Below are 26,447 nucleotides of genomic sequence, written 5' to 3' on the forward strand. Positions count from 1 at the left end.
GTAGAGAGACTCCCAGAGAACTTGCCTTCTGGAGTAGCACAGAAAAAAGGAGCTGTTTTAGTGTGTAACTGGTTTCACTCCAGTAGGGTACAACTCTATAAAAGTATGCTTCCAGGCTGGGAGTGAGGAAGGAGCAGCACAGTGGTTTGTTTGTATAGTACTCTCCCCAGGCTAGTAAGCCCCATCACCTCAGCAAAGCTCTGCGCAAGCATATTAAAAATGATCAGTTTCAATTCTCTGTGAGCATTTTACCTACACCATGTTGTGCCACGCCTACTGAGTGAAAAGGACTCTAGTGGCACCTCTGTAACTTTCTAGTCCCTGATGACTTCTTCTGAAGAGCCTTCTTTTCAGGTAAACTTCCCAACTTTATCAACAAAGTGCTATCACAGATTTGGACAGTTTGTTAGTAAGATTCAATAATTTTTACTTGATTTAAAAAGGAATAAAATTGTGCTTTGCAAAAAAAATAATAAAAGCAAGAAAGTGAACTACTACTGCCTCTCTCTTCAGCAAGATACAGCTATAACTATAGCTTCTTGTTTTGTATTTATACCTGTGCTTTTCTTTCACAAAGTTTGTATACAGTTTCCAAATTGGGATCATTGTGAAGAGGATGTGAATACATCCTATGCTCAAATGCCTCTACTTTCTGGATGACTTTTTTCAGTCCTTGATCTTTGATGCCCATGTCATCGATAGGGTCTAGTAATGGTACTCCATCGGGAAATCTCTTCTGTACTTCCTAAAAGAGGAAAAAAGTTTATTTTTAGTAAGACTGTAATGCTAAAATAAAATACACTTTTAAAAATCAACTGGCACAATTATATGGACATGAAAGGCAGAGGTGAGAGTTTGGTACGTGATATTCCAGCAGTTTTCAAAATCAATTTAAAATGACTGTTTACAAGGAGAAACAGCTGACATACATCCATGGTTTCCAACCCCTTCTAAGACCTTTAATGATTCAAACTTTAGATAAATTTGTTTAGAACTAGTTGTCACGTATTCAAGTGTAACACACTAATCAAATCAGACAGCTTTAACAGCCCAATGGAACTTACTTGTATAGATTTTAACACACTTTGCCTGTTGTCAATAGGCCTCAAGTCTTTTGGTATGTAAAGTCGAACACTGCTGATAGCTGAGAGAAGATGTACCAAAACTGGAACAACCTGTCAAAAAGAATGCAGTATCCGATCAGTAAACGATTATTGTTCCATTGTAAAACTTCACAAAGGAAAAGGGAAACTGAGTAAACAAGGACACAGCAGTGGATAAAGGAGCATGGGGAAGCAGAAAAATATGAGTAATGAGGTAAAGTTAATACAGAATAAAAGTCAGTTTGGCCAAATGGGAAAATTCAGTATTCGTTCAGTTAAGTCTGGAGAAAGGCTCTAAGTGGAAAAAAACATTTAATTTTTTCTATTGCTTGTAGTCCAATGCAACAAGAAATAGGTGTATCTAGTGAAAATGTACTCTCACTCAATATGTATATCAACTAAGAATGGATTTGAACTTACTCCTTAACTGTATTCCACTGAAATACACACAATAAAGCACTGAACTATCCTGCATGAATATGGAATATACTCCATGGGTGTATTTAGCTTTTACAAGATGATGATTTCCAATCACTTTTGGCAGTTCTTTTCTTGCCTCTTTTCTACTCGAACAGATCACTCTTATGATCCAAAACAGACAAATTATTGTCATAAACATAAGTAGGAATATTAACAATTGCAGTTGATTAACAATAATCAAATATATATATTAATTAGCATCAAAACCACGAGGAAGCCATAAATGATCAGCACTATATTTCAAGCTTAAAACAGATTTACTCAGATGCTTCTTCCACAAAGTCTAACTATTGAATAATTGTATCTGATTTGAAAATGATAATGGTTTGTCTTGATATAAGGTTTCAGATTGAAAACATTAAATAATACAATTTTTTTCACTAAGAATTTCAATTTTATTTTTGACTGAGATGGACTCACAAAACTAACGGTCCTGAACAGGGGAAAAAAAAGAGAAAAAAACATATCAGAAAATATTCTTCTGTTCCAAGAGATGGAAGGGAATCTTAAGAAAGTGTCTGTCAAACATCACTGCTGAAATTGCCTCCTTAAGGATTATCGAAATTCCAACTAAATTCTCAAATTTAATAGAAAAAAGGCACACTGCCTATAAAATCCTGCATGACTATCTGACAGAAAACAGCTTATAAACACTTACTATCTGCAGATAAAATGCATAGGTCATTTTAATATCTATATTCACGTAGCAGTTATCATCTTTCATCTTCCAATTTCAAATACCTAATGTGACAGAAGCTAATTTTCAAAGCCCTTCTGATATGGTAACAAATGTGACCGAAGTAATTTCTTCAATATGAATAACTGTTTCCTCTTCAGTGAAATCAGCAAGCATTTAAGAAAGCAGTTAGGTGTACAGCTCCTTTCTCTTGATGTATCTATCCTTCTTTTACCACAGTTTGCAAATACTTTGGAAATAAAATCTTTTAGAGCATTTATAATAAGCTATGGAGAATAACTATTAATAGCAAACCTGCATCTCTCCTTTCTCATCGGGTTTGGCTGGCTTTGCAGCCTCAGTAGCAGAATTTTTCAAACTCTCCTTGCTGCAGTGCAGTAGCACTTCAACTACATATAATGGGTCCAATTCTCCAGAGTTAGGCTGTTGAGGACAAAGAAGAACAGTTATTTTAAGATATCACTGAGAACAGAAGGAAAAAGCATGGTTTTATTCATTATTAAAGGTATGATGTGAGGTACTGGTCTTTGCAGAGCATCAGTTCAAGGATGCAGTATATTATAAAAACTACTGAATATGTATCGATTATGTATGGATTAACAGATCCCTCACATAGAGAAATATACTTGAAAAAAATTACTTCTCTCCTGTCCCTCCATCGCAATGTAACCTAAACTGTATCTGCTTCTTCTGGTGCTTCTGCCTTTTTTTCTAGATGTAGCTCTTTCTTAGTAAGCCAACATTATCTGTAACTGTAACACAAAGCATTTGCATCATGCTCTCAGTACTGAACTTGGCTGTTTTTTAGGGGAGGAGGTCTGTTTCATCTACAGATTTACAAATTCAAGTTTTTTTCCCACAACAAGGATCACTTAAAAATCTTTCAAACATAGCAGATTTTATCTGCAGGAGCCAGGAAGCTGCATCTTGCCATGTCTTCATACACCCCAAACTGCACACGTACCACCCGACGACATCTATTTAAAGAATATAAACACGCAGATATGGTGGCTAAAGAGTATTGTTCATAAAGCTGTAGCCTTTACTATATACTGCTTTAAAGAAAAAAAATGCATGTTATTTATGTGACTAAATTGATATGGAATATCAAAAGTAGTTCCAATACACTCCTACAATTAGAAAATATTTTTATGACTTCCAGTAGAACCGAATTACACACATGGAACTGAAGACAGTCATCATCTTTTAAACAATTGCACAAAAGCTTCTCCCCTTCCAAATACGGGTTGGGGGGAAGAGGTGAAAAATCTTCATAAAATCCTGTGTTCACCAAGTTTGGTTTTCCTGTGGACTATTTTTCTTTCTAAATCTACAACACACGATTTTGCTTTCACTGCACGCAAAACAGGATGGAGCCACCCAACATTTATAAGAGATTTTCAGAAGTGCTGCAAGAAACTGTCATAGTAAATTAAACAGAAAAATGGGGTTATCCTGTTCTACAAGCTAGGTCATTTCTTCAAAAAACACATTTACTTGCTGAGGAAGAAACTGTTCCTCTGAACTGTGCCCTACATTTGCAGAAAGCACTGACTGCAGCCATGTACAAGACGCAGAGTCCACTGTTGTTCCCTGAATTGGTACTTGAAAGCAATATCCACGCAGATAGGATCAGCATCCAGCCGACGCCATGGAAAGCACAATGCTGACTTGAACGACGAGACTGAACCAACACAAGCACATATGTGCTACAGAAAATACTCAAACTGGACATGTATAGAAAATTATTGTCAGTAACTGTACCACAAACCTACTAATAAACGAGGAGTTTAAGTGTCACTGACGTTTACTGTCACTACTGCTCTCTGTAACTTTATCTACAGCAAAAGATTTAGTTATGCTGATCGGACAATTTAGTCTAGAACTTTTTTTTTTTTCTACACACAGCAATTCGGAATAATGTGCCATTTGCGATTTCGTAGAATACTGCATCTTGACATTACGCTAGGAAAACATGTAAATACAATTAAACATGAACGTAACTGACAACGACTTGTGCTTTTGCTTTCACCTTGCAATGAAGAATTAATCAGTGAAATGATACACTGTAACCCTTAATTAAAATGTATTCCTAACTAGGAAAAAAGACTACATTAGAAAAATAGACAACTGAAGAAGAGTAGCCATACAGACTGAATTCAACATCATCTGTGAAAGCAAATCCAAAGAACTGTCACAGCTTAAAAGCGGATGAAAGTTTAATGATACAGCATAATAGTGACGTATTTCCAATACTCATTAAGTAAACTGAACTACTACATTAAACAGTAACGGGGAAATGCATCTATGTTCCAGGACGTATGAATGAATAGACATATTAAAATAAGGAAATAACAGCTTTTTTAAGCAGCCATTGTTTTGCCTCTGCGCATAGAAACCATTTTTCCATACCAAATTTAAAGTTACACAGCTTTAAGTCAGTTCTATGATTTTCAGCACCTATTGTCATTCTTTCCACAGAACTCAGAAGGAAAAATTCAATCCAGCTGCTAGTGTAGTGTGGCTTAACTAAAAAAGTACTGCTGGAGCCAGAGCCATCACCTTCAGAACATACTGTAATTTCAAAGCTAATGTTCAAATCTAAAGCCCTTATACCACAGTGAGACAGGCTAGATAGGGAAGGCAAAATATGTATGTGGATAACATATGACAGGTAGAAATGCCTTCAGTGACACTGAAGTTGGCAATTTTATAAAAAAGGTTGGGGTGAGGGAGAAATCTGTTCTACTTCTCATGTGGTTCTATGAAAAAAACAGTCTAGAAGAAACATTTAAGCATCAGCAGTAACAATCTAGATTTCCAACCTAAGGAAGAGAGAAATCTGCCTTTCAAAAGGAAGATGGAAATACAAAAGAGTATCTCTTTTAATAAGTTCTGTATGCACACATTTTTCTCATTTCCTCTTTGATGAACATATATTAGAGAAGCACCAAAAGGTGCCACAAAATACAGGCGCCACTAGAACCTGACAACGATTATCTCTCATTTAGCTCTAGTAATTAATGCCAAAGCTCTACTGCCAAAATTACAGCAGAAATGCTACCACAGAAAAATATAATTTAAACTTAGTTTTTAGTTTAGCCAGTAGAGTAGCTTATTAAAACAATTTTGAAATGGGGACTGAAACATGATCTCTGGGGTTATGGAGAGACCGACTACAAGAATGGATTTGGGGAACGAAAAACATATCTGGCTTAAATTGCATCACTGCATTCTGTAGTTTCTTCCACATTTCCCCAGATCCATTTCTATTATTTTGCTTTCTTTGAATTTTAACTTGCCAATCCCCAACTCCACAGCAACAAGTCAGGGCAATTTCCTGTCTCAGGTACTCTCTTAGGACTCAAGATACAATTCCTCAGTTTAACATAGGGCCAAATGTCAATCTCCCCATGCTCTCAACTTTCACAGCTTCTATAGATTTTCTGAGATTAAATAACATAGCACATCACAGGACAGCACTGCTGGGGATGTCTCAGAAACAAACTATTTTGAAACCTTGTAGTGTCAAGTGCAATTTTGAACTAATTATCCCAGATGCAAGCAAGCATCTCCTCCATAAATACACCAAAATTAAAAAATAAACGCAGGACTTAGGGTTTGTCCTACCTTCCATAATGTTTCATTTGACACTGGGGAGGCCTGTTTTTTTTTTTTTCCTAAATTTGGGGTGAAAGGGCAAATTTTTTGTCTTGGAAAACCACGAAGAAAACAGGAAATTTAACTTTCTGAAAATAAGACAAAACTGGTAAGGTACATATTTTTCTAACAGAGTGAATGCATATTTTACCTTAACATTTGATTTCTTAGAGAAGTTAACAACCACTCCCCATCCAAAGTCATCATCTTCATTCTTCACCTGGAAGTATTAGAAGTTGTTATATATAACTGACACACAATTACATCTCAACAAGCACATCTTTTTGTATTTCTGTTATTTACAATAGCAGTCATGGGCTACTATTCACCTTGAAAACACTACTTATTTTTCTTTCACTGTTGAATGTTTAATAAAAATGTGACAAAAGTAAAAATTGTTGCTCAGTGGGACGCATGTAACTGCTTAAGATGGTAAACTGGCAAAGACAAATGAAGCCGGCAAATGTCACAGAAGACAGAAACTGGGAACAAAAAGAAAACAAAACCCCCAGAAAAGAAAAATCAATTTACCTTTACTAGTCTTCCTGGCTGCAGAAAGGGCAAGCAATACTTTGGTTTGTGAATGTATTCTTCTATCTCTCTACCCAGTTTTGCAAGTTGCTGTCGGATTTTGTAGTATATGACCACATTTTCTTCATTGGGAATTGCTATTTTGTTGTACTGTTCTTCCAGTTTATTCACCTCTATAATAGAAAGTAAAATCTCACGGACGCGAATAACTTTGCAGATTTAAAAGTCAAGGTTTCTCTTTCAGATTTACATAACCAATACTTTGTGACCGCTTTCAACGCGTGTTTTCTGTGTACAATAATGCATTTTCTGGAAATCTAGAAATCTATGTACGTGTCTGTTAAATATTATAGTAAATTAAGCATTATATACTAAAAGTTAGAAACAAAAAACACCAAAAATAAACATTCCATTTATTAAAAAGCTTGAAATAACATAGAAGTAATAGAATTGTAAAATATCCAAGTTGGAAGGGACCCACAAGAATCATCAAGTTCAACTCCTGGGTTCCCAAAGGACCACCCAGGAAAAATAAAAAAATAAAATTCAGACCACGTGTCTGAGAGCATTGTCCAAGCGCTTCTTGAACTCTGGTAGGCCCAGTCCTGTGACCACTGCCCTGGGGAGCCTGTCCCAGTGCCCGACCACCCTAAGGGTGAAGAACCTTTCCCTAACACCCAGCCTGACCCTCGCCTTTAAGTTGGGCCCCCCATTGCTGAGGAATCACTGTTGTAGGGTTTCAAAGAAGTCCCGTAAAGACTCGCAAAGATCTGTGAGAGGGTATTCACAGTGTGCAAGCAATCTTCAACTTTCTCCTATGAAAAAAATGTTGTGCAAAGACATCTTCTGACAACTTCCCTCAAGAGAATCAGTGTTGTTTGTAACCTGTTTTAGGCTCTGATTTCACTGGTTTGAAACTTTGAAATTTTCTTCTTCAAATACGGTGCTTTCACACCTTATTGAGGCAAATCAGCTCTTGTTATAAGCAACATGCTTCCTTCTCTCACACTGGTCACACCATCGGTCAACATAAACAAAGGCCACATTATTAAGATCTCTGTCCTCTCTACCAAACTCACCCTCTTGCATGCTATTTGAATGCATATGGGTGACTCAGAAATCCCACTGCACTAGGGCTTGAGAGACAGCTCAGGAAAGTGTTCCCTATTTTTAGCTGCCAGCTTTTTAAGGAAAAAGCTAGCAATTCATACTCGTGGCATAATTTGCACATTGACCCAAACAACCACTTCTCTACTTTGTATTTTAGATTGAAGCTGAAATGACTACAAAATTCTAATGCCCAATACGGTGCCTAAACTAAAAAAATCCAAGAAAATATTTTTGAAAAAGTTATTTTTTAGTTTCTTTATTTAAATTTTAGTGCTGGAATGCCAGAAAAAGAATGAAGATCTAGGCATGCCAGTTGGAACAGGCAGGTCCTCAGGGAATACATAGTATATTTGACTACTACTGTCTTAAATAGCACACCTGCAAGCTAACAGAAACCCTGCAAAGAGAATCAAGACAAAAATGCAGCTCTGCGTATCTACCAACCCTACACATACATGTACACACGTGTGCACACTGTCTCCTGACATTCAGTTAACAATCGAACAGATGAACTGCTTGTTTATTGGTGGCAAAGGAAGTAGCTACCTCTTATATTCTTAAGATTCTTCTGGGTTAAATTTTCAGAGAGGCCTCATTCTCAAACATTGGCTGAGTTCTTTGGAAACTGACTTTGGCTCATGAAAACACACTATTTAAAGATCATGGCTCAAATTTTTGAATGCAAACAGTGTCTCAGTTCTCTCTGAATTTTGCTTTGTATTTCAACTGAACTTTTTTTTTTCCTTCTACTACTCTTGATGCCTTAGGTTTTTTGTGTGATTGTTATTAGACAACAGAATTACACTTCTTTTAGCTGAGTCCTATATATCACTAAACAGTAAGACTTTTCTTCTCTGCACCTCATGCAAGCTGCAAGAATTTTAAAAGTATTGTCCCTCTTCCTGTCCTACAGATTAGCAGTGGGATAGCCATTCTTGTCCAACTCTCAGGGGAAATCTCTTGTCATAGACTGACAGTGCAGATGAACATAGATCCTAAGCAGAGGAAATTACTCTTCCTGAAATTGTAATAAAATAGCAAACAATGCATTGGCAACAATTCACAGGCAAAACAAGAACTACCCAGGTACACACCCCTTACAAGCATAATGAAGCATTGATTACTTCACAGTCACAGTATCTTTTATACTTACTCTGGTAAGTGAGTGTAACATGCAGCAATACTTACTTTCTACTACTCCCGGAATAGCTCTGTAATGTTGGAACTGATAGAATGATTTTTCTAACATATATTCAGGGTTAATTTCCTCTACTCGAAGCAAATTCAATACCATGTTGTATGTGAGGTGGAATGCACTGTTTAGAGGATCAGCTGAACCCTGAAAAAGATCCAAGAACATTGTTCAGTAAAAAAAAAAAAAGTAATTTCAGCATACAAGAGCATATCAAATAAATTATGATGTAGTGTTTTATACATGGAACTGCTTTGATGGGTAGCATAACTTGTCTTGAATTTAGATTACTTCTCTCATAAAATCCTAAGCCACTTTGTTACGCCCTACATGTAACAGCATTTATGTCTCATCATATCTATATTTATACTACAATGGTATACATGAAAAGTTCAGACGAAACATTTTACATTTCTCATAATCCATTATTTTGTTCCATTGTTTTAATTTTAAAATAATAGTTATTATCTATTTAAAGTAATCCATTATTTCAACAGACTGGAAAAAACTTATTTATTTCCACACCTTTTTTTCTCTCTAGGGATAAGACTTACTGGTATCTTGGAAAGTTTGTTCAAGAATAGGTAGCCTGCAGCTTCTTTAACTTAACCAATGTATCATTTTAAAATTAGTTTACAGGTTGCTCCGCAGAGACTCTGCACTCTGCTTGTGAAGATACACAAAAGCTGTCTGGACATTGTCCTGGACAACCTCCTGTAGGTGGCCCTCCTTCAGGACCAGGTGACCTCCAGAGGTCCCATCCAGCCTCAACTGTTCAAGGATTCTGTGCTGTTCAAGGATTCTGTGAAGTTTGACTTTATTTAAAATAAGCTCCTGTTTACAGGTGTTTTGAACAACCTAACATTAAAAGATGCTGAGGAGTTATTCTGCGCAGGTATCCCCTTGCTACTTCCTTTCCCCATTCTTCTAAGAAAATTTACTTCCATCCTCTGTCAAAAAAAGGGTACTGGACTAGACAGAAGCACTTGATTGACCATGGCTTACTTATGTTCTTACCCAAAGGGAAGATATCAATTAAATGTTTATAATAGTAATGAAATAATAATAATAATGAAACCAACCAGCTATTCAAAGAACACACAGCAGAACTGAGGCAGAAGACTGCCACACTACAGCCTCTGTAAGCAGAAACAAACTCAAGTACCAGCACAGAAAGCCATACTGATACAATGAATAAGAAGTCACTGTGACCGGATGACAGAGACCAAAAACTTCTAAAGTACGAAATCACCAATTGTAGTGTTTAATGCTTCATCTAAAGCGGCACAAAAAAAAAAAATGCAAAAAACAGCTGTTACAGAGAACCCTTTACTGAATGTTTGTAACAAGGAAGTAACAAAATAATTAAAAGTAAAACAAGTTTAAGATAAATCAAATAATCTAATATTTTGCTTTCTATAGCTAGAGACTCTTTCAATGATTCTATATTATATCTATGTGTAGGTGCTGAATACACAAGTAGGTGTTTTTTTTTTAAATCAATAGATGCACCAGAGAACAAAAATATCTCTTAAATTAAATCATGAAATGTACATTTAAACTAACCCCATCAGTTCTGAAATCACCTCAGATGGGATTCTGATAAAACAGAATTGTGTCAACAGGGGCAAGATCAACAGTCGAGTTGCATTGTGTGGAGGAAATCTGAAGTTTCTACAGATTTTTGAAGGTCAGAGAACTGTTGCTGATGCTAACCAACGAACAACTTTTTCCGTAAACCTGAAACAAGTATTACGTGCCCAATGCTCTTGTCCATTATTCTAAATATATCAGTTGTTCTAGGCAATAGAAATTGCCACTCCCTAAGAAGTTTGCTTCTCTGAAACAGAGAACGCCATTTAAAGAATGGCATTTACAACAAAGAACGACACAGCGATTATGCCAGTACCAGTTCAGAAGGGGTCAGGTTCTTTCCAACACCAACGTTTATGGCTCTAGTGAGGCATCAACCAAACCAGCTGGATCCCACCCGCCAGCTCGCTGCAGTCACCACCCTATCTGCAGAGCAGCAGAGATCTGACAAAATGCCGCTGAAATCACTCTGATCACACTATGAACCCCATCGCCCATTCCTCACAGTGCTACGTCGCTTTAAAGCATAACTTAGCTGTATGCTTGCAAGATGATCAGCTATTTGAAAGAATAAAATCGACGTATCACACTCGTACTATCATCAAGTGAGAAAACAACATTTTTTCCACAAGCACAACATACGCACGAAACATTCCAAGGAAGACCAAACAATTCCAGCAGATTCACTTTAAAGGCTGTGAAGAAATGGTGATTTAAAAACAAATGAAAAAGAAAGCTATCTACTTCAAAGATCATATAAAGCAGACTTATTTGAAAGGCAGCATTTGAGCCAACTGCTGATGTGGCAATTTTTATTTTAAACACATGACCAGCATTTTACAATTTGAAAACAAGACTACCAAGACAAAGACAAAGCACTTAAAAATAAGAATTCTTTTTTGGCAAAAATTGTGAATTGTTTCTGTTCATCTCACACATTTTTCTCTGGGTTTCAGAAATTCCTGTTTTCTCATTGTTGATCTCTAGGCAATTTTATGCTTGAAATCAGAATCAAAAGTCAAAAAAAGTTTTTTTTTTTTCCTGAAAACTAGAATTGTAACTTCTCCAAACTAAACAGAACTGAAATAGCTTTACTCTACTTCACCTTTAGCACAACCAGACAATTCTGCAAGCGCGTTACTCTTTTCTGACCATCCCAGGCTATGAACAGATTCACATTTAGTGCGCAGCAATCATCCAGATGCCCTTGTGTCCAATACCTAATAGCAACTTATGGGTTATGCAGCCGCATTAGGAAAGCTAACATCAAAATACAGTTACCCTTCTACACTAAATACACACTAAACATGATTAAAGAAGCAGCCCCTGTCAAATAACAAAGACAGGCATGATTTCTGAAGAGGTAGTTGGTGGTTATATAAAGACATTTGTCCTGTATATATGGTGGAAGGAAAGGAGAACAGGAGAGGAGGAAAAATGAGATGTATTCATAATGGGAAAATGGATAAGGTGACCCTTCCTTTCCTAACTTGCTACTGAAGAGCTTATGCAGTATAAAGTGTTCAACCAACCTGGGGTTTCCTTGGTGCTAAGGTATAACAGGAGGCACATCTGTTTAACTTATATTTTCTCTGTCCAGTTTTTGCTCCTCTTGCATTCCCTTTCTCTGCTCAAGCCCTGTATCACCAGCTTCCAGACTTAAAATTCTTTATTAGTTTCTTAAAAATAGTGTGAAGCATGTGCCTGACACATTTAGCTCACCCTCTACCGTAGATCCTCCTGTCACAGTTAATTAGCTTTCTCCTCTTCAGGCCAGGGTACACAATCACCTGCCTCTAGTTAGTCCTCTTGGTCTCTGGAAGCCTACTCCTTGATTCCAGAGAAAAGGTTCTGTATTACAAAAAGAAAGAGCCACCAGAAAGGAAAGAACCACCCATGCAAAAGCCTAACTGCTTAGAGCTGCAGTGAACCCTGATAAGAAAGACTGCTGTGAACAGTCACCTTCAAATACATGCTGTGTCCGTTAATTTATTGTTGCTGTACCATCCAAGTACTCCTACCTCCTTTCTACAAGTAAATCCCCTCTTCAAAGAGAATGGTCCACTGCTTCAAGCCTTCAACAGGCAGTAACAACAAATTTATTTCTGAATAATTAAAAAAAAGGGGGGAGGGAGGGAGGAGGCGGCAGCCAGAGGAATGATTTTGGCATGATTTTTATCTCTCCAGATGAGAACAGCCTGGATACATAAACTGCAGTTCTCACAAATTAATGACCTACTTGGTGTTCTTGCAATCACCCCATTTAAGAAGTCTGAAGTCAACTTACCATGAGCAGCCTTTTAAGATTTGGGTCGGAACAGAATGATGGGTTTCAGATGGTAATTTTAAAAACCAAGAACATGGAAGAACATGGGCATAAACAATTCACTACAGAAATAATTTAGTCAATAATTAACTGAAAATTACAGCAGCTATACGCTGTGCCTTCTTTACCTGTCAACGATGGCAGAATGGAATCTCTGAATTGAATCATCAGGCAGGCCACTGAGCATTTACTAGCCCTACTATTTCTTGCCCATGTCAATTAGAAACATAAAACAATTGGGGAGGAGGCAGACTAATGTCTGGAATTGATATTCACAGCTTTTTCATATTTCTTTTTTCCCCCATTGCTGCTAAAAATAGGAAACCTTGCCTAACTGGAGATGTGAGGCTGTTGCTGCAGCATGGCACATAGTGTTGAGCGAGACTTACATTTGGTAAGGGTTACTCTCTCTGTTCTCTCTCATAGTGGGTAAAAATATTTACACTTTCAAAATTGTTCCCATGCAGAGACAGGAACAAATTTTACATAGCACTTTCTTGCTCTCCAGCCTCTCACGGAAAACACGTGCAAAGCTTTCACAGGGAATGTAAGATGGCAAATACTGTTTGAACCTAACTTACAGGGACATTAAGACCTAACAAAGAGGCAACTCTCTCTCTGTACATACACACACACTTTCTTTTAAGCAACAAAAAAGTGTCTTTGATAATTATAAAAATCATATTTTAGGCCATTTGTCCAACTGATAATTTCGTTTGCCTATCAAAATTTCTAGAAACAAGCTGAATGAATTAGTTTCCGATAAGGAAACAAAGAACAGCTTTACAAAAAGAGCAAATAACATAATAAGTTGATGATATATAAAAAGTCTCTCACTTTTTTTCCTCATTAAGGTGGAAATAAGTACACTTAACTGTCTGCAATAGTCATCATTACTAGTTTACAGGAAAAGAAAGACTTCATTAAATAAAGACACAGTGGCAGCTTGATACATCTGTAAGACACAAATATCTTTAAGAGAGATATTATCAGCACATTTTTTCCACATATCAATTATGTAGGTACCATATGAATAAACAGATCTCTCAGAAATATCAAAAAGGACTCTGTAGTTATACTGATGATAGGATAATACTGAGCTACATTAGCAGGACTGCAAAAAAAACATAAAAACCCCTCCTGCAGGGTTATTTTTTAACAAACAATACTAAGCAGCTATTTTAAGCATTAATTTATTACCAATCTGGCTCACTGCTTTGTCTTAAAAACAGTTGCACCAACACAAACAGAAGCCACTATGGGTGGCAAATGACTGCTTTCTGCAGGCTTTGCTGATGAAAAACACCCAGATTTTGGTTCCACAAAAATTTCAGTTCTAATAAGAGACTTAAAAAAAAAAAAAAAAAGACCCTATCTTGGTTTCTCTTCCATGCAATGTATCTTGATTTCTCTTACATGAAACCATCAGAAATTAGTCCTAAATGACTGGACATGTCAGTCATTTACTTTCTGTAAGACAGTAGCTCTTGCCATCATATCCTTTGTTTTACTTCAGGCTGGTCACTCAAATTTCTGTTCTTCTACTCCACATTTTATCATCATTCTGAACTTGTCACAGAAAAAAAACAAACAAAAATCCTATGCACTTGTACCAAACCATCCTGATTTAACAAAGTAGTATTTAAACTCTCAAGCAAATATTTATAACTACAAGTATTTTATACAATACAAATATTTTACTATAACTTGAAAATTTTAAATATTTACCCTCTCTATAAAGGATCATTAATTGTTCTGCCCAGAATACAAATAAACTGGGGGAGCTGGGAGTGGAGCGGCACAGTAATTTAACGTGTACAGCACCAATTCTTTTGGATCTGGCTTGGTAATACTAACTGTATTTGCATAATGTCTGAGAGTAATTTTGTTCCATCCAAGCTGGATGTATTCAAAGGAAGCAAATGGAAAACAGCAAACAGTATCCATATCTACACTTAGAAGCTAGTTTAGTTACTCAAAACACTGGTTTCAGATTCACTACTACAGACTACTATCAAGTCACTAATGTGACAATTCACAACTACAGTAAATATGCATTACATTTTTAATTTAAAGTGTGCCTTAACAAAGAATGTGAATTTCTAACAAAAAAAAATAGCATAAGAATATCTTCAGGGAATCTTGTCTGTTCTTCGTATCTCACATATCTTAAGAATAAGGCATCAAAGTCAAAGCAAAAAGTCTAGCTTAGTAATTCAAAATGTAGTTAAATTTATAACACTGCAGTGATTAATTTACTAAAGTAAAAGCAAATTTCCAAAATATGTCACTGTGGTGGTTTTACCCAGCTGGTCAGTTGAACTCCACCACAACTGCTCTCTCACTCCCCCTCCTCAAATGGAAAGAGGGAGAAAATATGCTGAAAAGTGGATCAAGGGTTGAGATAAAGACTCACTCAATAATTATTGTCATGGGCAAAACGAACTTGGCATAGAGAGATTAATATAATTTATTGCTTATCACAAGCAGGCTAGAGCAGTGAGAAAGTAGAAGCAAACTAAAAACACCTTCCCCCCATCCACCCTCTTTTCCCTCCCACAGACAGCAGCTCTTCAAGACCTGCTCCCACATGGCTCCGTACCACGGGGTCTGTCCCCCAGGAGCAAACTGCTCCAGCACGGGTCCTCCACGGGCGGCAGCTCCCCCCAGGCCCCCTGCTCCACCGGGGGCTCCTCCGTGGAGATCTGCTCCGTGTGGGACCCATGGGCTGCAGGGGGACAGCCTGCTGCACCAGGGGCCTCTCCACAGGCCGCAGAGGAACTGCTGCTGCCTGCCTGGAGCACCTCCTGCCCTCCTGCTGCACTCACCTGGGGGGCTGCCGGGCTGGTTCTCACTCCTTGCTCCCCCAGCTGCTGTTGCACAGCAGTTTTTTTTTTTTTTTTTTTTTTGTTTCCTTTTCTTCAATCTGCTCTCCCAGAGGCCCAACCAGCGCTGCTCCCTGGCTCGGCTCTGGCCAGCAGCAGGTCCCTTTTGGAGCTGGCTCTGCTCTGACATGGGGCAGCTGCTGGGCTCTGCTCACAGAGGCCACCCCAACAGCCCACTGCTACCAAAACCTTGCCACGTAAACCCAGTACTGTCAGCTGGGGGAAAAGCTGCTTTCCACAGACAGGTCTAATAAAACTTCAAGTAACTTGTGGTATTAACATGCAAGCAACCACAATTAATAAATAATACCAGTTAGCTTAGTCCTCCTGGCTCCAAAAAACCCTGAAATGAAGTCCAAGACTGACTAACCATTTACGTGCCATCTGATATAACCCATCTTGCCACATTTTGGTTGCAAATCTCAGGAAGAACTACTTGCTTTTCTGTTCTATCTGCTGGCTTGTATTAGCTGTCTAATAAATCATGAGCCTGTTCAGGATGGCACTTGAAAATCTGTCTGCCTTTGAACAGTTGAATGCCTCCACAATTTCACAATGAAGTCTTGTTGACTTTAAGCAGACTTTAAATTAATGTTGGATGTTAAGTATCTTCCTGAATTGAAGCCTGGAAAATTTCTGCAGTCCAAGCTTTGTAAGAACAAGATGAGTTTGCCAGTTTAAAATAAAAATAATAATAATAATAAAAAAATATTAAAATTATTTTTAACTACATTTTGATAAAGTATCCAAAACTTGCTTGTTTCATTGAGATCCTCATCTATGCCATAACTCTGGATTACAAACAAACATACACTGTCCTTATAGTACCAGTGACAATGTATTTCTTCAGATTTTACAATGGCTTTTCCAACGAGTGTTAGTGCCAACACCCAGCTGAAGTCTATTTCTCTTCCAAACTAAGCTTTATTAAGTTTTTCAAAACCTGATGTATCCCCTGGATTGTGCCTCTTGCCCAGTAACCTTTAAGTCAAATCAAAGTACATTACTATAATTAAGACGAAGCATTAAGCTGATACTAGCCAAGGCATCGTATGTTGATGCAATGACAATCTGACTGGAGTGCTTAACCTGCTGACTTTTATTTACTCCTATTTTGCTAGCAGTACTAAAGATTCTGTGCAATCTTTTTCAAAAAAAAAGAACATACTAGTAAGATTTATCATTCCATCCCAATTTCAATACGGTACACTACATTTTGCCCCTGAGACATTATTCAGACATTCTGCTATCCGGATATCCTTCTCTCACCAACCACGCTTGTGCTGTGATTTTGTTGAATGCTGCACTTAACAAACAACTGCTCAGATATAGGTTCCTGCCTGTATTTGACTGTACCCTGAGCCTCCTGATAGAGACTGTCAACAGCTCCCTGTCTGCCTTCAGAGGCAACCATGCACAGCTACCAACCTCAGCTTCTTTACTTCAGACAGTGCTATGCATTTCACTTCCAAAAAGGACCTTGTTTGATGCTTCAATTCTGGGCTCCCTGCCTGATCATACAGCAAAAATGTGGTACAGCTAATAAATGCAAAGTGAAAACTCAGTTCAATTGAATAAATCTTACCAACTGAAAAAACTGGTTTCTGTATGTTGCTCAAAAGAAGTCATCTGAACAAAACCAGCATAATGCTAATGTATATGGATAATTTAAAGAAGTAACAAAGACAAACAACAGTTTTAGACTGCCCTAAATTTATCTAACAACAACAAAACAGAAAGAAAATCAACCCCTTCAAACAACAGAATCCATACTTTTGCACTAGGCAATTTTTGAAATTTTAGTATTTTTGAACCCAATTCAAGTGCATACACTCATTTATTTTAAAACACAGAAAAGAATAAAGGAGCAGGTACGTGGCCTATCAGTCAAAAAGTCAGCCAAAAGAAGGAACAAAAAAACCCCACATCGACTAAGTGAATTACTAATGTGTAAGTTTTTTTCTTTCCCATACATTAGCCACTGTTTTTGCTGAATTTTGATTTATCGTAGTTTTTATAGCATCTTGTAACTTCAGATTATCTCACAACTCATGCAAGATTTATAGTTTGTTACACTTTCTGAAGTTAAAAATCCACATAAAATGACACTGGTGGCAAGAGCTTATTAACCCTTTCTGCAGACGGGTAGCTTTGCTTTGAAAAACTAGTAACACTCCAAAATTCATCAGATCGCTTGTATTCCAGAAACTTTCCCTTCTACTACTTGAAACTCCTCCACATCATCTCCTCACCATTTTCAATCCTGCATTTATTCCTGATCACTATAAATCTCCTTATTTTTATGTAAATATTGCTTTTCATATTGAACAGAATTTTCCTTGTAACTTGGAATCTGAAAGGAACTGAACTATATGTGATACAGAACAAATGAAAGAACATAAAACCTAACGATGCAGCCTCAATTATTACGGAACAATAATTCGTGCTCTTGCAAAATTAAGGAACTTTCCAACATATACCTACACCATGATCATACAACAGGCAGGAAGCTAAAGTGAAACTTATTAAACTCTCTGAACGCCCATCATATCCATTTGGCTATTACAATGAAACCTAAGAATCAAAATAAAGTACAAAAAGACCAGGCAGATTTCTAACAGCAGCATACAGGCCAAATAAGCACAGTAATCCCAGCTCCATAAATGAAGGCCCTGCCAAGGAGCCAGATGTAGGTAGTGGAATACCTCCTGCAGCTTGGCATTGGGGCTCTTTATGTTCCATATGCAAGTGACAAGGAAAGCATAATATTGTATATTTTATCTGGCTAGATGAATGTTTTCTTTCAATTTTTCAGTCCATCTAACTTCTCCTGTGAAGGAATAAGTAAATGCAAAGCACTGATACACTCAAATGCAAGTCTCTAGCACATTTTCTTTCATTATAAAATTATTCATTTCCATAATTCATTTCCATAACATAATTAGCTTAAGATTTTTGACTTTTAGAGAAATAACAAGATTACCACTGTTCAGCATCCCAATTGTCTCTGTAAGAATACCCGCTTTGTAACGTGGCCAAAAGCCAACTAGAGAGACGCTGCTCCAGTTTCAGAGGCCATCTAGTGTCCAGGAGAAGCTTTTCACCTCCCACCTAAACTAATGTGATGCAGTTTAAAATTCTACACCCTCCCAACAATTATTATAAAATATTTCTTTATATGCAAATGTAAGACTATAATTTATTGTCTTCAGGAAGCTGTCTAACAGTATTATAAGTATTTAGTTTTTATAAATTCATAGATTTATGCAATCACCAGTTTACTAAATATGCAGCGGTCAAACAAATGCTAAGGATAAACAGAAAACCTAGATACACTGCAGAAAACAAATGCATGTCACTAAGTTTAAGAAGTATTTACAAATATCCGAACATAAGAACTCCATTTAAGATGTGAACTTTGAATTTTAAGTTTGAAGTACTGTACACAATGTCGCAATAAACAGTGTCATAGCCAACAAGCACAGCTGCAGCATCACTGCTGGTACTGAAACATATACAAAGCCCTCACTTCACTGATCACACTGTTAGGCAGCTGATCACAGTACTGCTTAGATGTTTCACTCCAGTGTTCATGAAATGCTTTGGATCAGACCTGCATTAGGTTTGAAGAGCTACAATCTAAGTGGCCTTACATATGAAGTGTCATATTATTCCCAATACGGTTCTTTAAATTACTTCTTTCAAATTTTCCCCATAAATTGTTAGATTATCCTGGAGCAAAGCCAGTACTTGACGTGGCAGCAGAATACTACCACAAGACACGATCATGGTCTTACCACAGATAAACACTGTCAGTCAGCAACTAAAGTCTAATTTAAACACACTTAAGGATGAGTACAGAATGTGAATATTGAAGAGACATTAGTTTGCATGCATTCTTGGCCTGCTTTCACAAGAAATACCCTCTAAATGTTTTGTAATTAAAAAGGAAAATTAGTATTTTTATATTGTACTGTTCGTCTCATAAATGATTCCTTTTACTGCCTTTTCAGCAACTGGCTGAATAGTTAGAGAAGCTTCAGAAGCATAAATATTTTCATTAGAGTCCTTTCCAATCTTCTTGAAAGAAAGCTTAAATTCAATTCTTGCTCCCCAATGAAGTAGTGTGACAAATTAATTAAATACGTTAATTTATTTAGATCAGTGCAGAAGAAACAAGAAATAACATAAAAATTAAAAGGTTTCCATTATTCTTCCCTTTTTGTTTCCCTATAATTCAAAAGAAAAAAAAAAAGGCTTATGGTTTCCATAAACGAAACATTCTTTACTTTCCCCTCAAAATCTGGACAAAAATATAGATCACATGATCACAGAATCACAGAACTGAAGGGGTTGGAAGGGACCTCAGGAGATCATCGGGCCCAACCCTGCTGCCAAAGCAGGCTCTTTAGAGCAGGCTGCCCAGGTAGGCGTCCAGACAGGCCTTGAATATCTCCAGAGAAGGAGACTCCACCACCTCCCTGGGCAGCCTGTCCCAGTGCTCCATCACCCTCACCGTGAAGAAATTCTTTTGCGTGTTGGTGCGGAACTTCCCGTGCTCCATCTTGTGGCCATTGCCCCTTGTCCTGTCCCCACAAACCACTGAGAAGAGGTTGGCCAAATCCCTCTGTCTCCCACACTTAAGATATTTGTAAACATTGATAAGATCCCCTCCTCAGTCTTCTCTTCTCCAGGCTGAACAGACCCAGGCCTCCCAGCCTTTCCTCACAGAGAGGATGCTCCAGGCCCCATATCTCCGTGGCCCTCCGCTGGACTAATGGTAACCAAAAAATACAAGTGATTTATTATTTCCCTCTTTTGTCTTAATTCATGCAGTTTGAGTCCTACGGTTTTCAAGCTAGTGGAATTACAAATGCAAAAATACCTTTTAAATGGTTGAGCTTCTAGATTAATCTCATAGAAAACTGAGACAAAAAATTGAAATATTTGCTTTTCTTAAACTATATTCATTTCAAATAAATTAACTTTAAAAGATATTCTTTATAGAAATATAGATTAGAAGTACACAAAACTAAGACTTCACAACAAGTCTTTTTTGTTCTCTCATTTTGTATTTCCTGCTGTTAAATTTTTTTCAGTTATGGAAGCTGTTGCTTAAATAAGAATGCCACAAAACTGCATTTAAAAAAAATAGTTTTAAAAACTCATTAAAAATACAGTTAATCTGCATATAACGGAGAGATGTAATTATGCTTTAGTGTGTAAACATACGCCACACATAAAATATATGTCCATTCAAACACAGATTAAGAAATACATTCTAAGCCTAAAGCTACAATATATGAATGAGTTCCAGTATTTTTCAAATTTCTCATTTTACTAGCGAAAATTCATGAAAATTTTGACTTCAAGAAGGTAAACACTGTGTATAAGATGGAGCTAATGCACATGTCCACTATGAGTGAAGAAGTAGCACTGACAGAGCAATATAAATAAGTAACTGCAGCCATGTATGTATTTTTCCTCATTCTTAAATTTGTCTGAACAATACAGAGAAACACCGGCTTCTGATTTTTTTGACACAAGACCTACAAATACATATTTTTAGTAACATATCCTGATACTGACTTTAAGATGATTCCCACAGGTTATACAAACCCTGAAAATATTATAAATGCAGTTTGACCACAAATGACCTACTATTTTTTACCAAGGGTACAAGCTCCTGAGTGATGTGTTGAGCAGTCCCTCAAGTGTTCAGTTTTTTAGAAATTTTCATAAGGATTGTAAGCAGCCCGAGATGGTCTACACACACAGTAGAATATTTCGCATCAATATGATAATTTTTGCCACGGAATTTAAATAAAAGCGAGAATGAGTGCAATGTCTCATATTTGAAATATAAAGAAAGAGGGTCATAATAATCTGTAACAAATCCCATTATAGTTTGGGGAAGCCCTATAATCTAATATTGATTTCAACTACAAGAGCAGTTTTTAGACACTTTTGATTCACAAACTTCTAAAATTTTCCTGCAGGCTCTATGAATTTCTCCAATCATTTTTAGGTCAGTGATGGTAATCTTTTGAGTTATCTTACTGAACCTCATTTTTCAGTCTATTACATTGAAAAGTCCATTAACAAGCCTTTATTTCACCACAGAACCAACATTTTCATTATCCTTGTGAGAGCTCAGCAAAACTTTTCTAGTGCACCAATATTCTTGAATTGACTGTCATCAGCAAGAAACAAACAGATCACTGTAGTATTAGAGCATCACTAAAAAGGAGAATAAAATTCTGGCTCTCCTGACTGAGATCCCTGAGAAACTGGAAGCAAAACAAAAGAAAAAAAAAGCAACAAAACAGCTTTTCTCTCTCTCCTACCTTCAAAAGCTGTTTGCCAATTGTTGGACTCATTTTTTCGTCCACCATGAGAATTACTATTCCTCTGTCATCCATACCTCGGCGTCCTGCACGACCTGACATTTGAATGTATTCACCTGAGGATATCTAAGATAAAAGGGAAAGAAAAGTAACAAACATTAGAAAGACAGCAAGAAATTATAAAACAGCACAAACTTATAAAGTGCCATTTACGATTATATAGTGCATGATCATGATGTATAAAAATTAACAGAAGAGTTGTATAAAACACGGAGTCATCACAGATCAAATTCATCATAATTGATCACTAAGGTACTAAGATATAAATCCATGCTTATGAATACTGTTTGTCAAAAGGATGATTTAACCAGTGCTTTCAATAGTTACATTTACTGATACATTGCTACAGTGATTTCCTTAACACCTAGCACCATTTCAATACATGCTAACCCCTTTTTTACTAATGTCTCACACTTGTAAATCTCAAGTTTGAAATACATGGTGGAGATCATTACAATATATTGCATCTGCAACATCCAATCACAAAAACTATGCTATGTCAATTTAAAAGCAGGAGTTCCACATATCTGATACCAAAAAGGTAGCTAATTCTTTCTTGCATATTTCTTAAAGACATCCAATCAAACTGAATGACTTGTGAAGCGGAACAGCCCAAACTGAGATTGAAGACATGTTTGTTGCAAAACATATGCTGTTTCATGTCCCATTTACCTTATTTTTCCCATCTCTGAAAGAGGAATAATTTAGAGGAATCAATACTTACCCAGCTTTTGTGATGATTTGTACACCTTTATTATTATTTACATGTGAATTACAGATCTCGTTTTAACATTTAAAAATGCTTAAGTTGCATTCCAACTATTTAAGAACCTGACTCTTCCTCCTCACATCCCTGTCATCCTGTGGGCTACCCAAAATACTCTGCTATAACAGAACAATCAATACTCCCCTGAAGTAGATGATCTCTTCTCTCAGGTCTGTCAAAACCTCAATTTGGTGATCATCATGAGAATACTGAGCCCACTTATTCTCCAGATCCCTCTCACATGGAAGAAAATACTTGATCTCACAGTTCAGGACAAATTGTGCAAGAAGTCTTAGGCTAATCAGCACTTAGGCAAATTCAGCACTAACCTGTTTGATGCCCTTTTGCTCTATCTATCTGCGGTGTTTTTACCCAGATGGGCAGCTGACAACTCCACCAGCTCCACCACAACTGCTCTCCCACTTCCCTCCTCAAAGGGAAAAGAGGAGAAAATACAATGGAAAGGGCTCAAGGGTTGTGATAAGGACAGGGAGATCACTCACCAATTATCATCATGGGCAAAACAGACTCATAGTAGGGACATTAATGTATTTTATTACCCATTACTAACAAGCTAGAGCAGTGAGAAACTTAAAATTCAATCTAAAAATGTCTTCCCGCCATCCACCCTCTTCTATCTCCCCTCCCCGAGCAGTGCAGGGGAACGGGGAACAGGGGCTGCGGTCAGTCCCTAACGCTTCATCTCCGCCGCTCCTTCATGGTCACTCTGCTGTGCCTTCTGCTGCGTGCCTGGAGCATCTCTGGCCCTCCTGCACTGACCTTGGGGCCTGTAGGGCTGGTTCTCACTCTTCACTCTCACAGCTGCTGTTCTGCAGATTTTTTCCCTTTCTTCAATCCGCTCTCACAGAGGCGCAAACAAAATCTCTTATTGGCTTGGCCCTGGGCAGCAGCAGGTCCTTTTGGAGCTGGCTGAAACTGACCCTTATCTAACATGGGGCAGCTGCTGGATTCTTACAATCCCTGCAGCCCCCTGCTACCAAAACCTTGACATGTAAACTCACTATTAAATAATTACATGCATACTCTGAGGAATCTTGTCTTTGGAGTTTGAAGGCTAATTATAAATTGATTAGTGAACAACAAGGAAGACTTTTTGAAAGAAAAAAATATTTTCTATACTGAAAAATACACTTTTCTACACTGAAGTGCATATGTTAACAGTGAATCTTATCTTAGTGAGAGTTTAAATAATGTGATTGAGTCATTCCCACACAGAACCTCTTTTTCACATACCCATCGGAAATCTTTCCCATCAAACTTGCAGGCACTCGTAAACAGCACAGTCCTGGCTGGCATATTAATTCCCATAGCAAAAGTCTCTGTTGCAAATAAGGCCTAAATAAACAGACTAAAGTTAAGCAAGCAAAAACAAAGACTAAGAAAACATGTAAATAGTCAAAGATTGCACAAAACTCCAGATTTTACTACTTATGTACTGTCAACATAACAACACAGGCACATTCAGTGTTTAAAAACTGGAACAAAACCATTCTTTCCCCCTTCCCTTATTTCTTCTAGGAAAACAAGGTTAGTCATATGGGACCATGAGCCAGAAGTAAACACAAGTTCTGCAAATGCAATAAATGCTAGAAGCACTTGCAAGATTTCAGAAAACACTTTTGCCCCTCTAATCTGCGTTTTCACACGCACATATCATACAACAGTTGAAAATTTTGAAATTATACACTGCAGGTTTTAATACTTCAAAATAAAATCTGAACACTTAAAACTAGAGCTGTAATTATGTACTATTATAGGATATTTAAGGCAATGCATTTTAGACTAAATGGTAAAAAACCAGCTTCAAGAGTTTTTTTTTCCAGACAAAGATGGAGATATTTATGCAAACACACACACTCTCACGGAAAGCGAGCTGCAACTAATCATATAAAATAACCTGTGTTACTAGAAGACCTAAAGACTTACAGAGGGGATGTACGCATTTGCAGAACCCAATATCTAGATCCACAAAACAGAACCCTGCCCCTTATATGTATGTAGTTCTATTTAAGACTGCCTACTAACTAGTCTATACAACGTTTTAAAAAAGCTTTTGGTAAATACTAATCCTGAATAGAAGCATACTCAAAGCATTTTTGAGTTATTAAAGCATTACCACAAAGCATTTTTCAGAATGGTATTTGCAATGAGTCCTTCTTTCCCCTTTTTCACTCAAGAAGCAGATCTCCACCGTACCATACTGCACGTTCTGAGCTAAGATATACTCCTCTGGTTTGTCAGGATTACTGACAGTGTATTCAGAACAGATTAAAACCCAATGTGGACGTAAAACATGTACCTTTATTAGGCCCTCAGAGAAAAGAATTTCTATGGTTTCTTTCAAGATAGGAAGCAGACCGCCATGATGGATACCAATTCCACGCTTCAGAAGAGGAAGTACGTGCTCAACCTGGGAAGAAACACAAGACCAGTAAAGAAATTTTAATATTATTTGCAGAAATATAAAACCTCTGCTCTTAGCATACATGTATTTAAAATCAAGAAATGGTGGATTACAGTAATGTTGTGGTTTAAGCCAGCAGGCAGCTCAACACCACAATGCCATTCGCTTACTCCCACCATCCCCTGCAGTGGGATTGGGGAGAGAATTGGAGGGAAAAAGAAGTAAAAGCTCTTGGGTAAATGCCCACCCCAGCCAGCCACCCCATATTAGATGTTCAGCATAACACCACATGGTGTGGGAAACCCATTTGGCCAGCTTAGGCCAGCTGTCCTGGTGCTGTCCCCTCCCAGCTCCTGGCGCACCCCCAGCCTCTGCACTGGCAGGGCAGTGTGAGAAGCTGAAAAGTTCTGGACTTAGTGTAAGCACTGCTCTGCAGCAGCTAAGACATCAGCGTGGTATCAGCATTATTCTAAATTCAAAACACAGCATCATGCCAGCTACTAGGAAGAAAATTAACTCTATTCTAGCCAAATCCAGTACAAATATGCCACTTCAATACTATTTTCTACTTAAAACTAGGAATGGTAAGAATGGTAAAGCCAACAGCCAATTTTTTCAGCAGTAGTCATAAATTGGCTAAGGCCAACTGTGAAGCTACATGCTAATTTGCAAATGCAGTTAATATTTAAATTAATCTCTCTCTCTATATATACATATATCATTTTTTCCAAACAGTGATTTGCATATGCATATTTTGTATTGATATTGTATTGTACTGAACGCAGTGATTTCATTTATTGATCTGTGTAGTAACAGTGAATTGTGCACCTATGAACACTGCAAAGGGAACTTGAGGCTGTCAATGACTGAATTACTCTCTTTATTTCTAAGAACTTTACACTTTAAAATAGCTATGTAAGTTTTGTCTTCAAGGAAAAAAAAAAACAGAGACAAAGGTAAGACTGTCATTAATGATCTAACTATGAACATTTGGTTACCACCCCACACCTAATTCTGAGAATATGCTTTTCAGATGTCAATGCCTACAGAGACCAAAACAGATCATACGGATACAATCCCTCTATGTGCTGTTTTTTTCAGTACACTTAACGCCTTATACATCGGATTCCTATCTTCAGTTCTTCTCAAGTTCAAAAACAGAACAGACATCTTGAATCTGAAGTGAGCAGGCACGGCCAAAAACCAAGTGGTTGTTTTTTTCAAGGAGGAATTGCCATGCTCATAGTAAAGATCACTACATAATAACTGATG

At 37.3% G+C, this 26,447-nt stretch overlaps 1 protein-coding gene across 1 annotated transcript in view; it reads right to left on the bottom strand.

The window, feature by feature from the left end:
• MTREX (Mtr4 exosome RNA helicase) overlaps nucleotides 1–26,447 on the bottom strand; it is a 46,973-nt gene that overhangs the window by 7,402 nt on the left and 13,124 nt on the right. The window contains exons 13-21 of the mRNA XM_083816981.1: nucleotides 25,071–25,181; nucleotides 24,005–24,106; nucleotides 21,925–22,050; nucleotides 8,770–8,920; nucleotides 6,472–6,644; nucleotides 6,092–6,160; nucleotides 2,575–2,703; nucleotides 1,065–1,175; nucleotides 557–745 (exon numbers count right to left, since the gene is read on the bottom strand). Of these exons, the coding sequence (XP_083673107.1) occupies nucleotides 557–745; nucleotides 1,065–1,175; nucleotides 2,575–2,703; nucleotides 6,092–6,160; nucleotides 6,472–6,644; nucleotides 8,770–8,920; nucleotides 21,925–22,050; nucleotides 24,005–24,106; nucleotides 25,071–25,181 (1,161 nt within the window). The remainder of the gene's footprint in view (nucleotides 1–556; nucleotides 746–1,064; nucleotides 1,176–2,574; nucleotides 2,704–6,091; nucleotides 6,161–6,471; nucleotides 6,645–8,769; nucleotides 8,921–21,924; nucleotides 22,051–24,004; nucleotides 24,107–25,070; nucleotides 25,182–26,447) is intronic.

Source organism: Anser anser, assembly GCF_964211835.1.
Source record: "Anser anser genome assembly, chromosome: Z".
NCBI lineage: Eukaryota > Metazoa > Chordata > Aves > Anseriformes > Anatidae > Anser > Anser anser.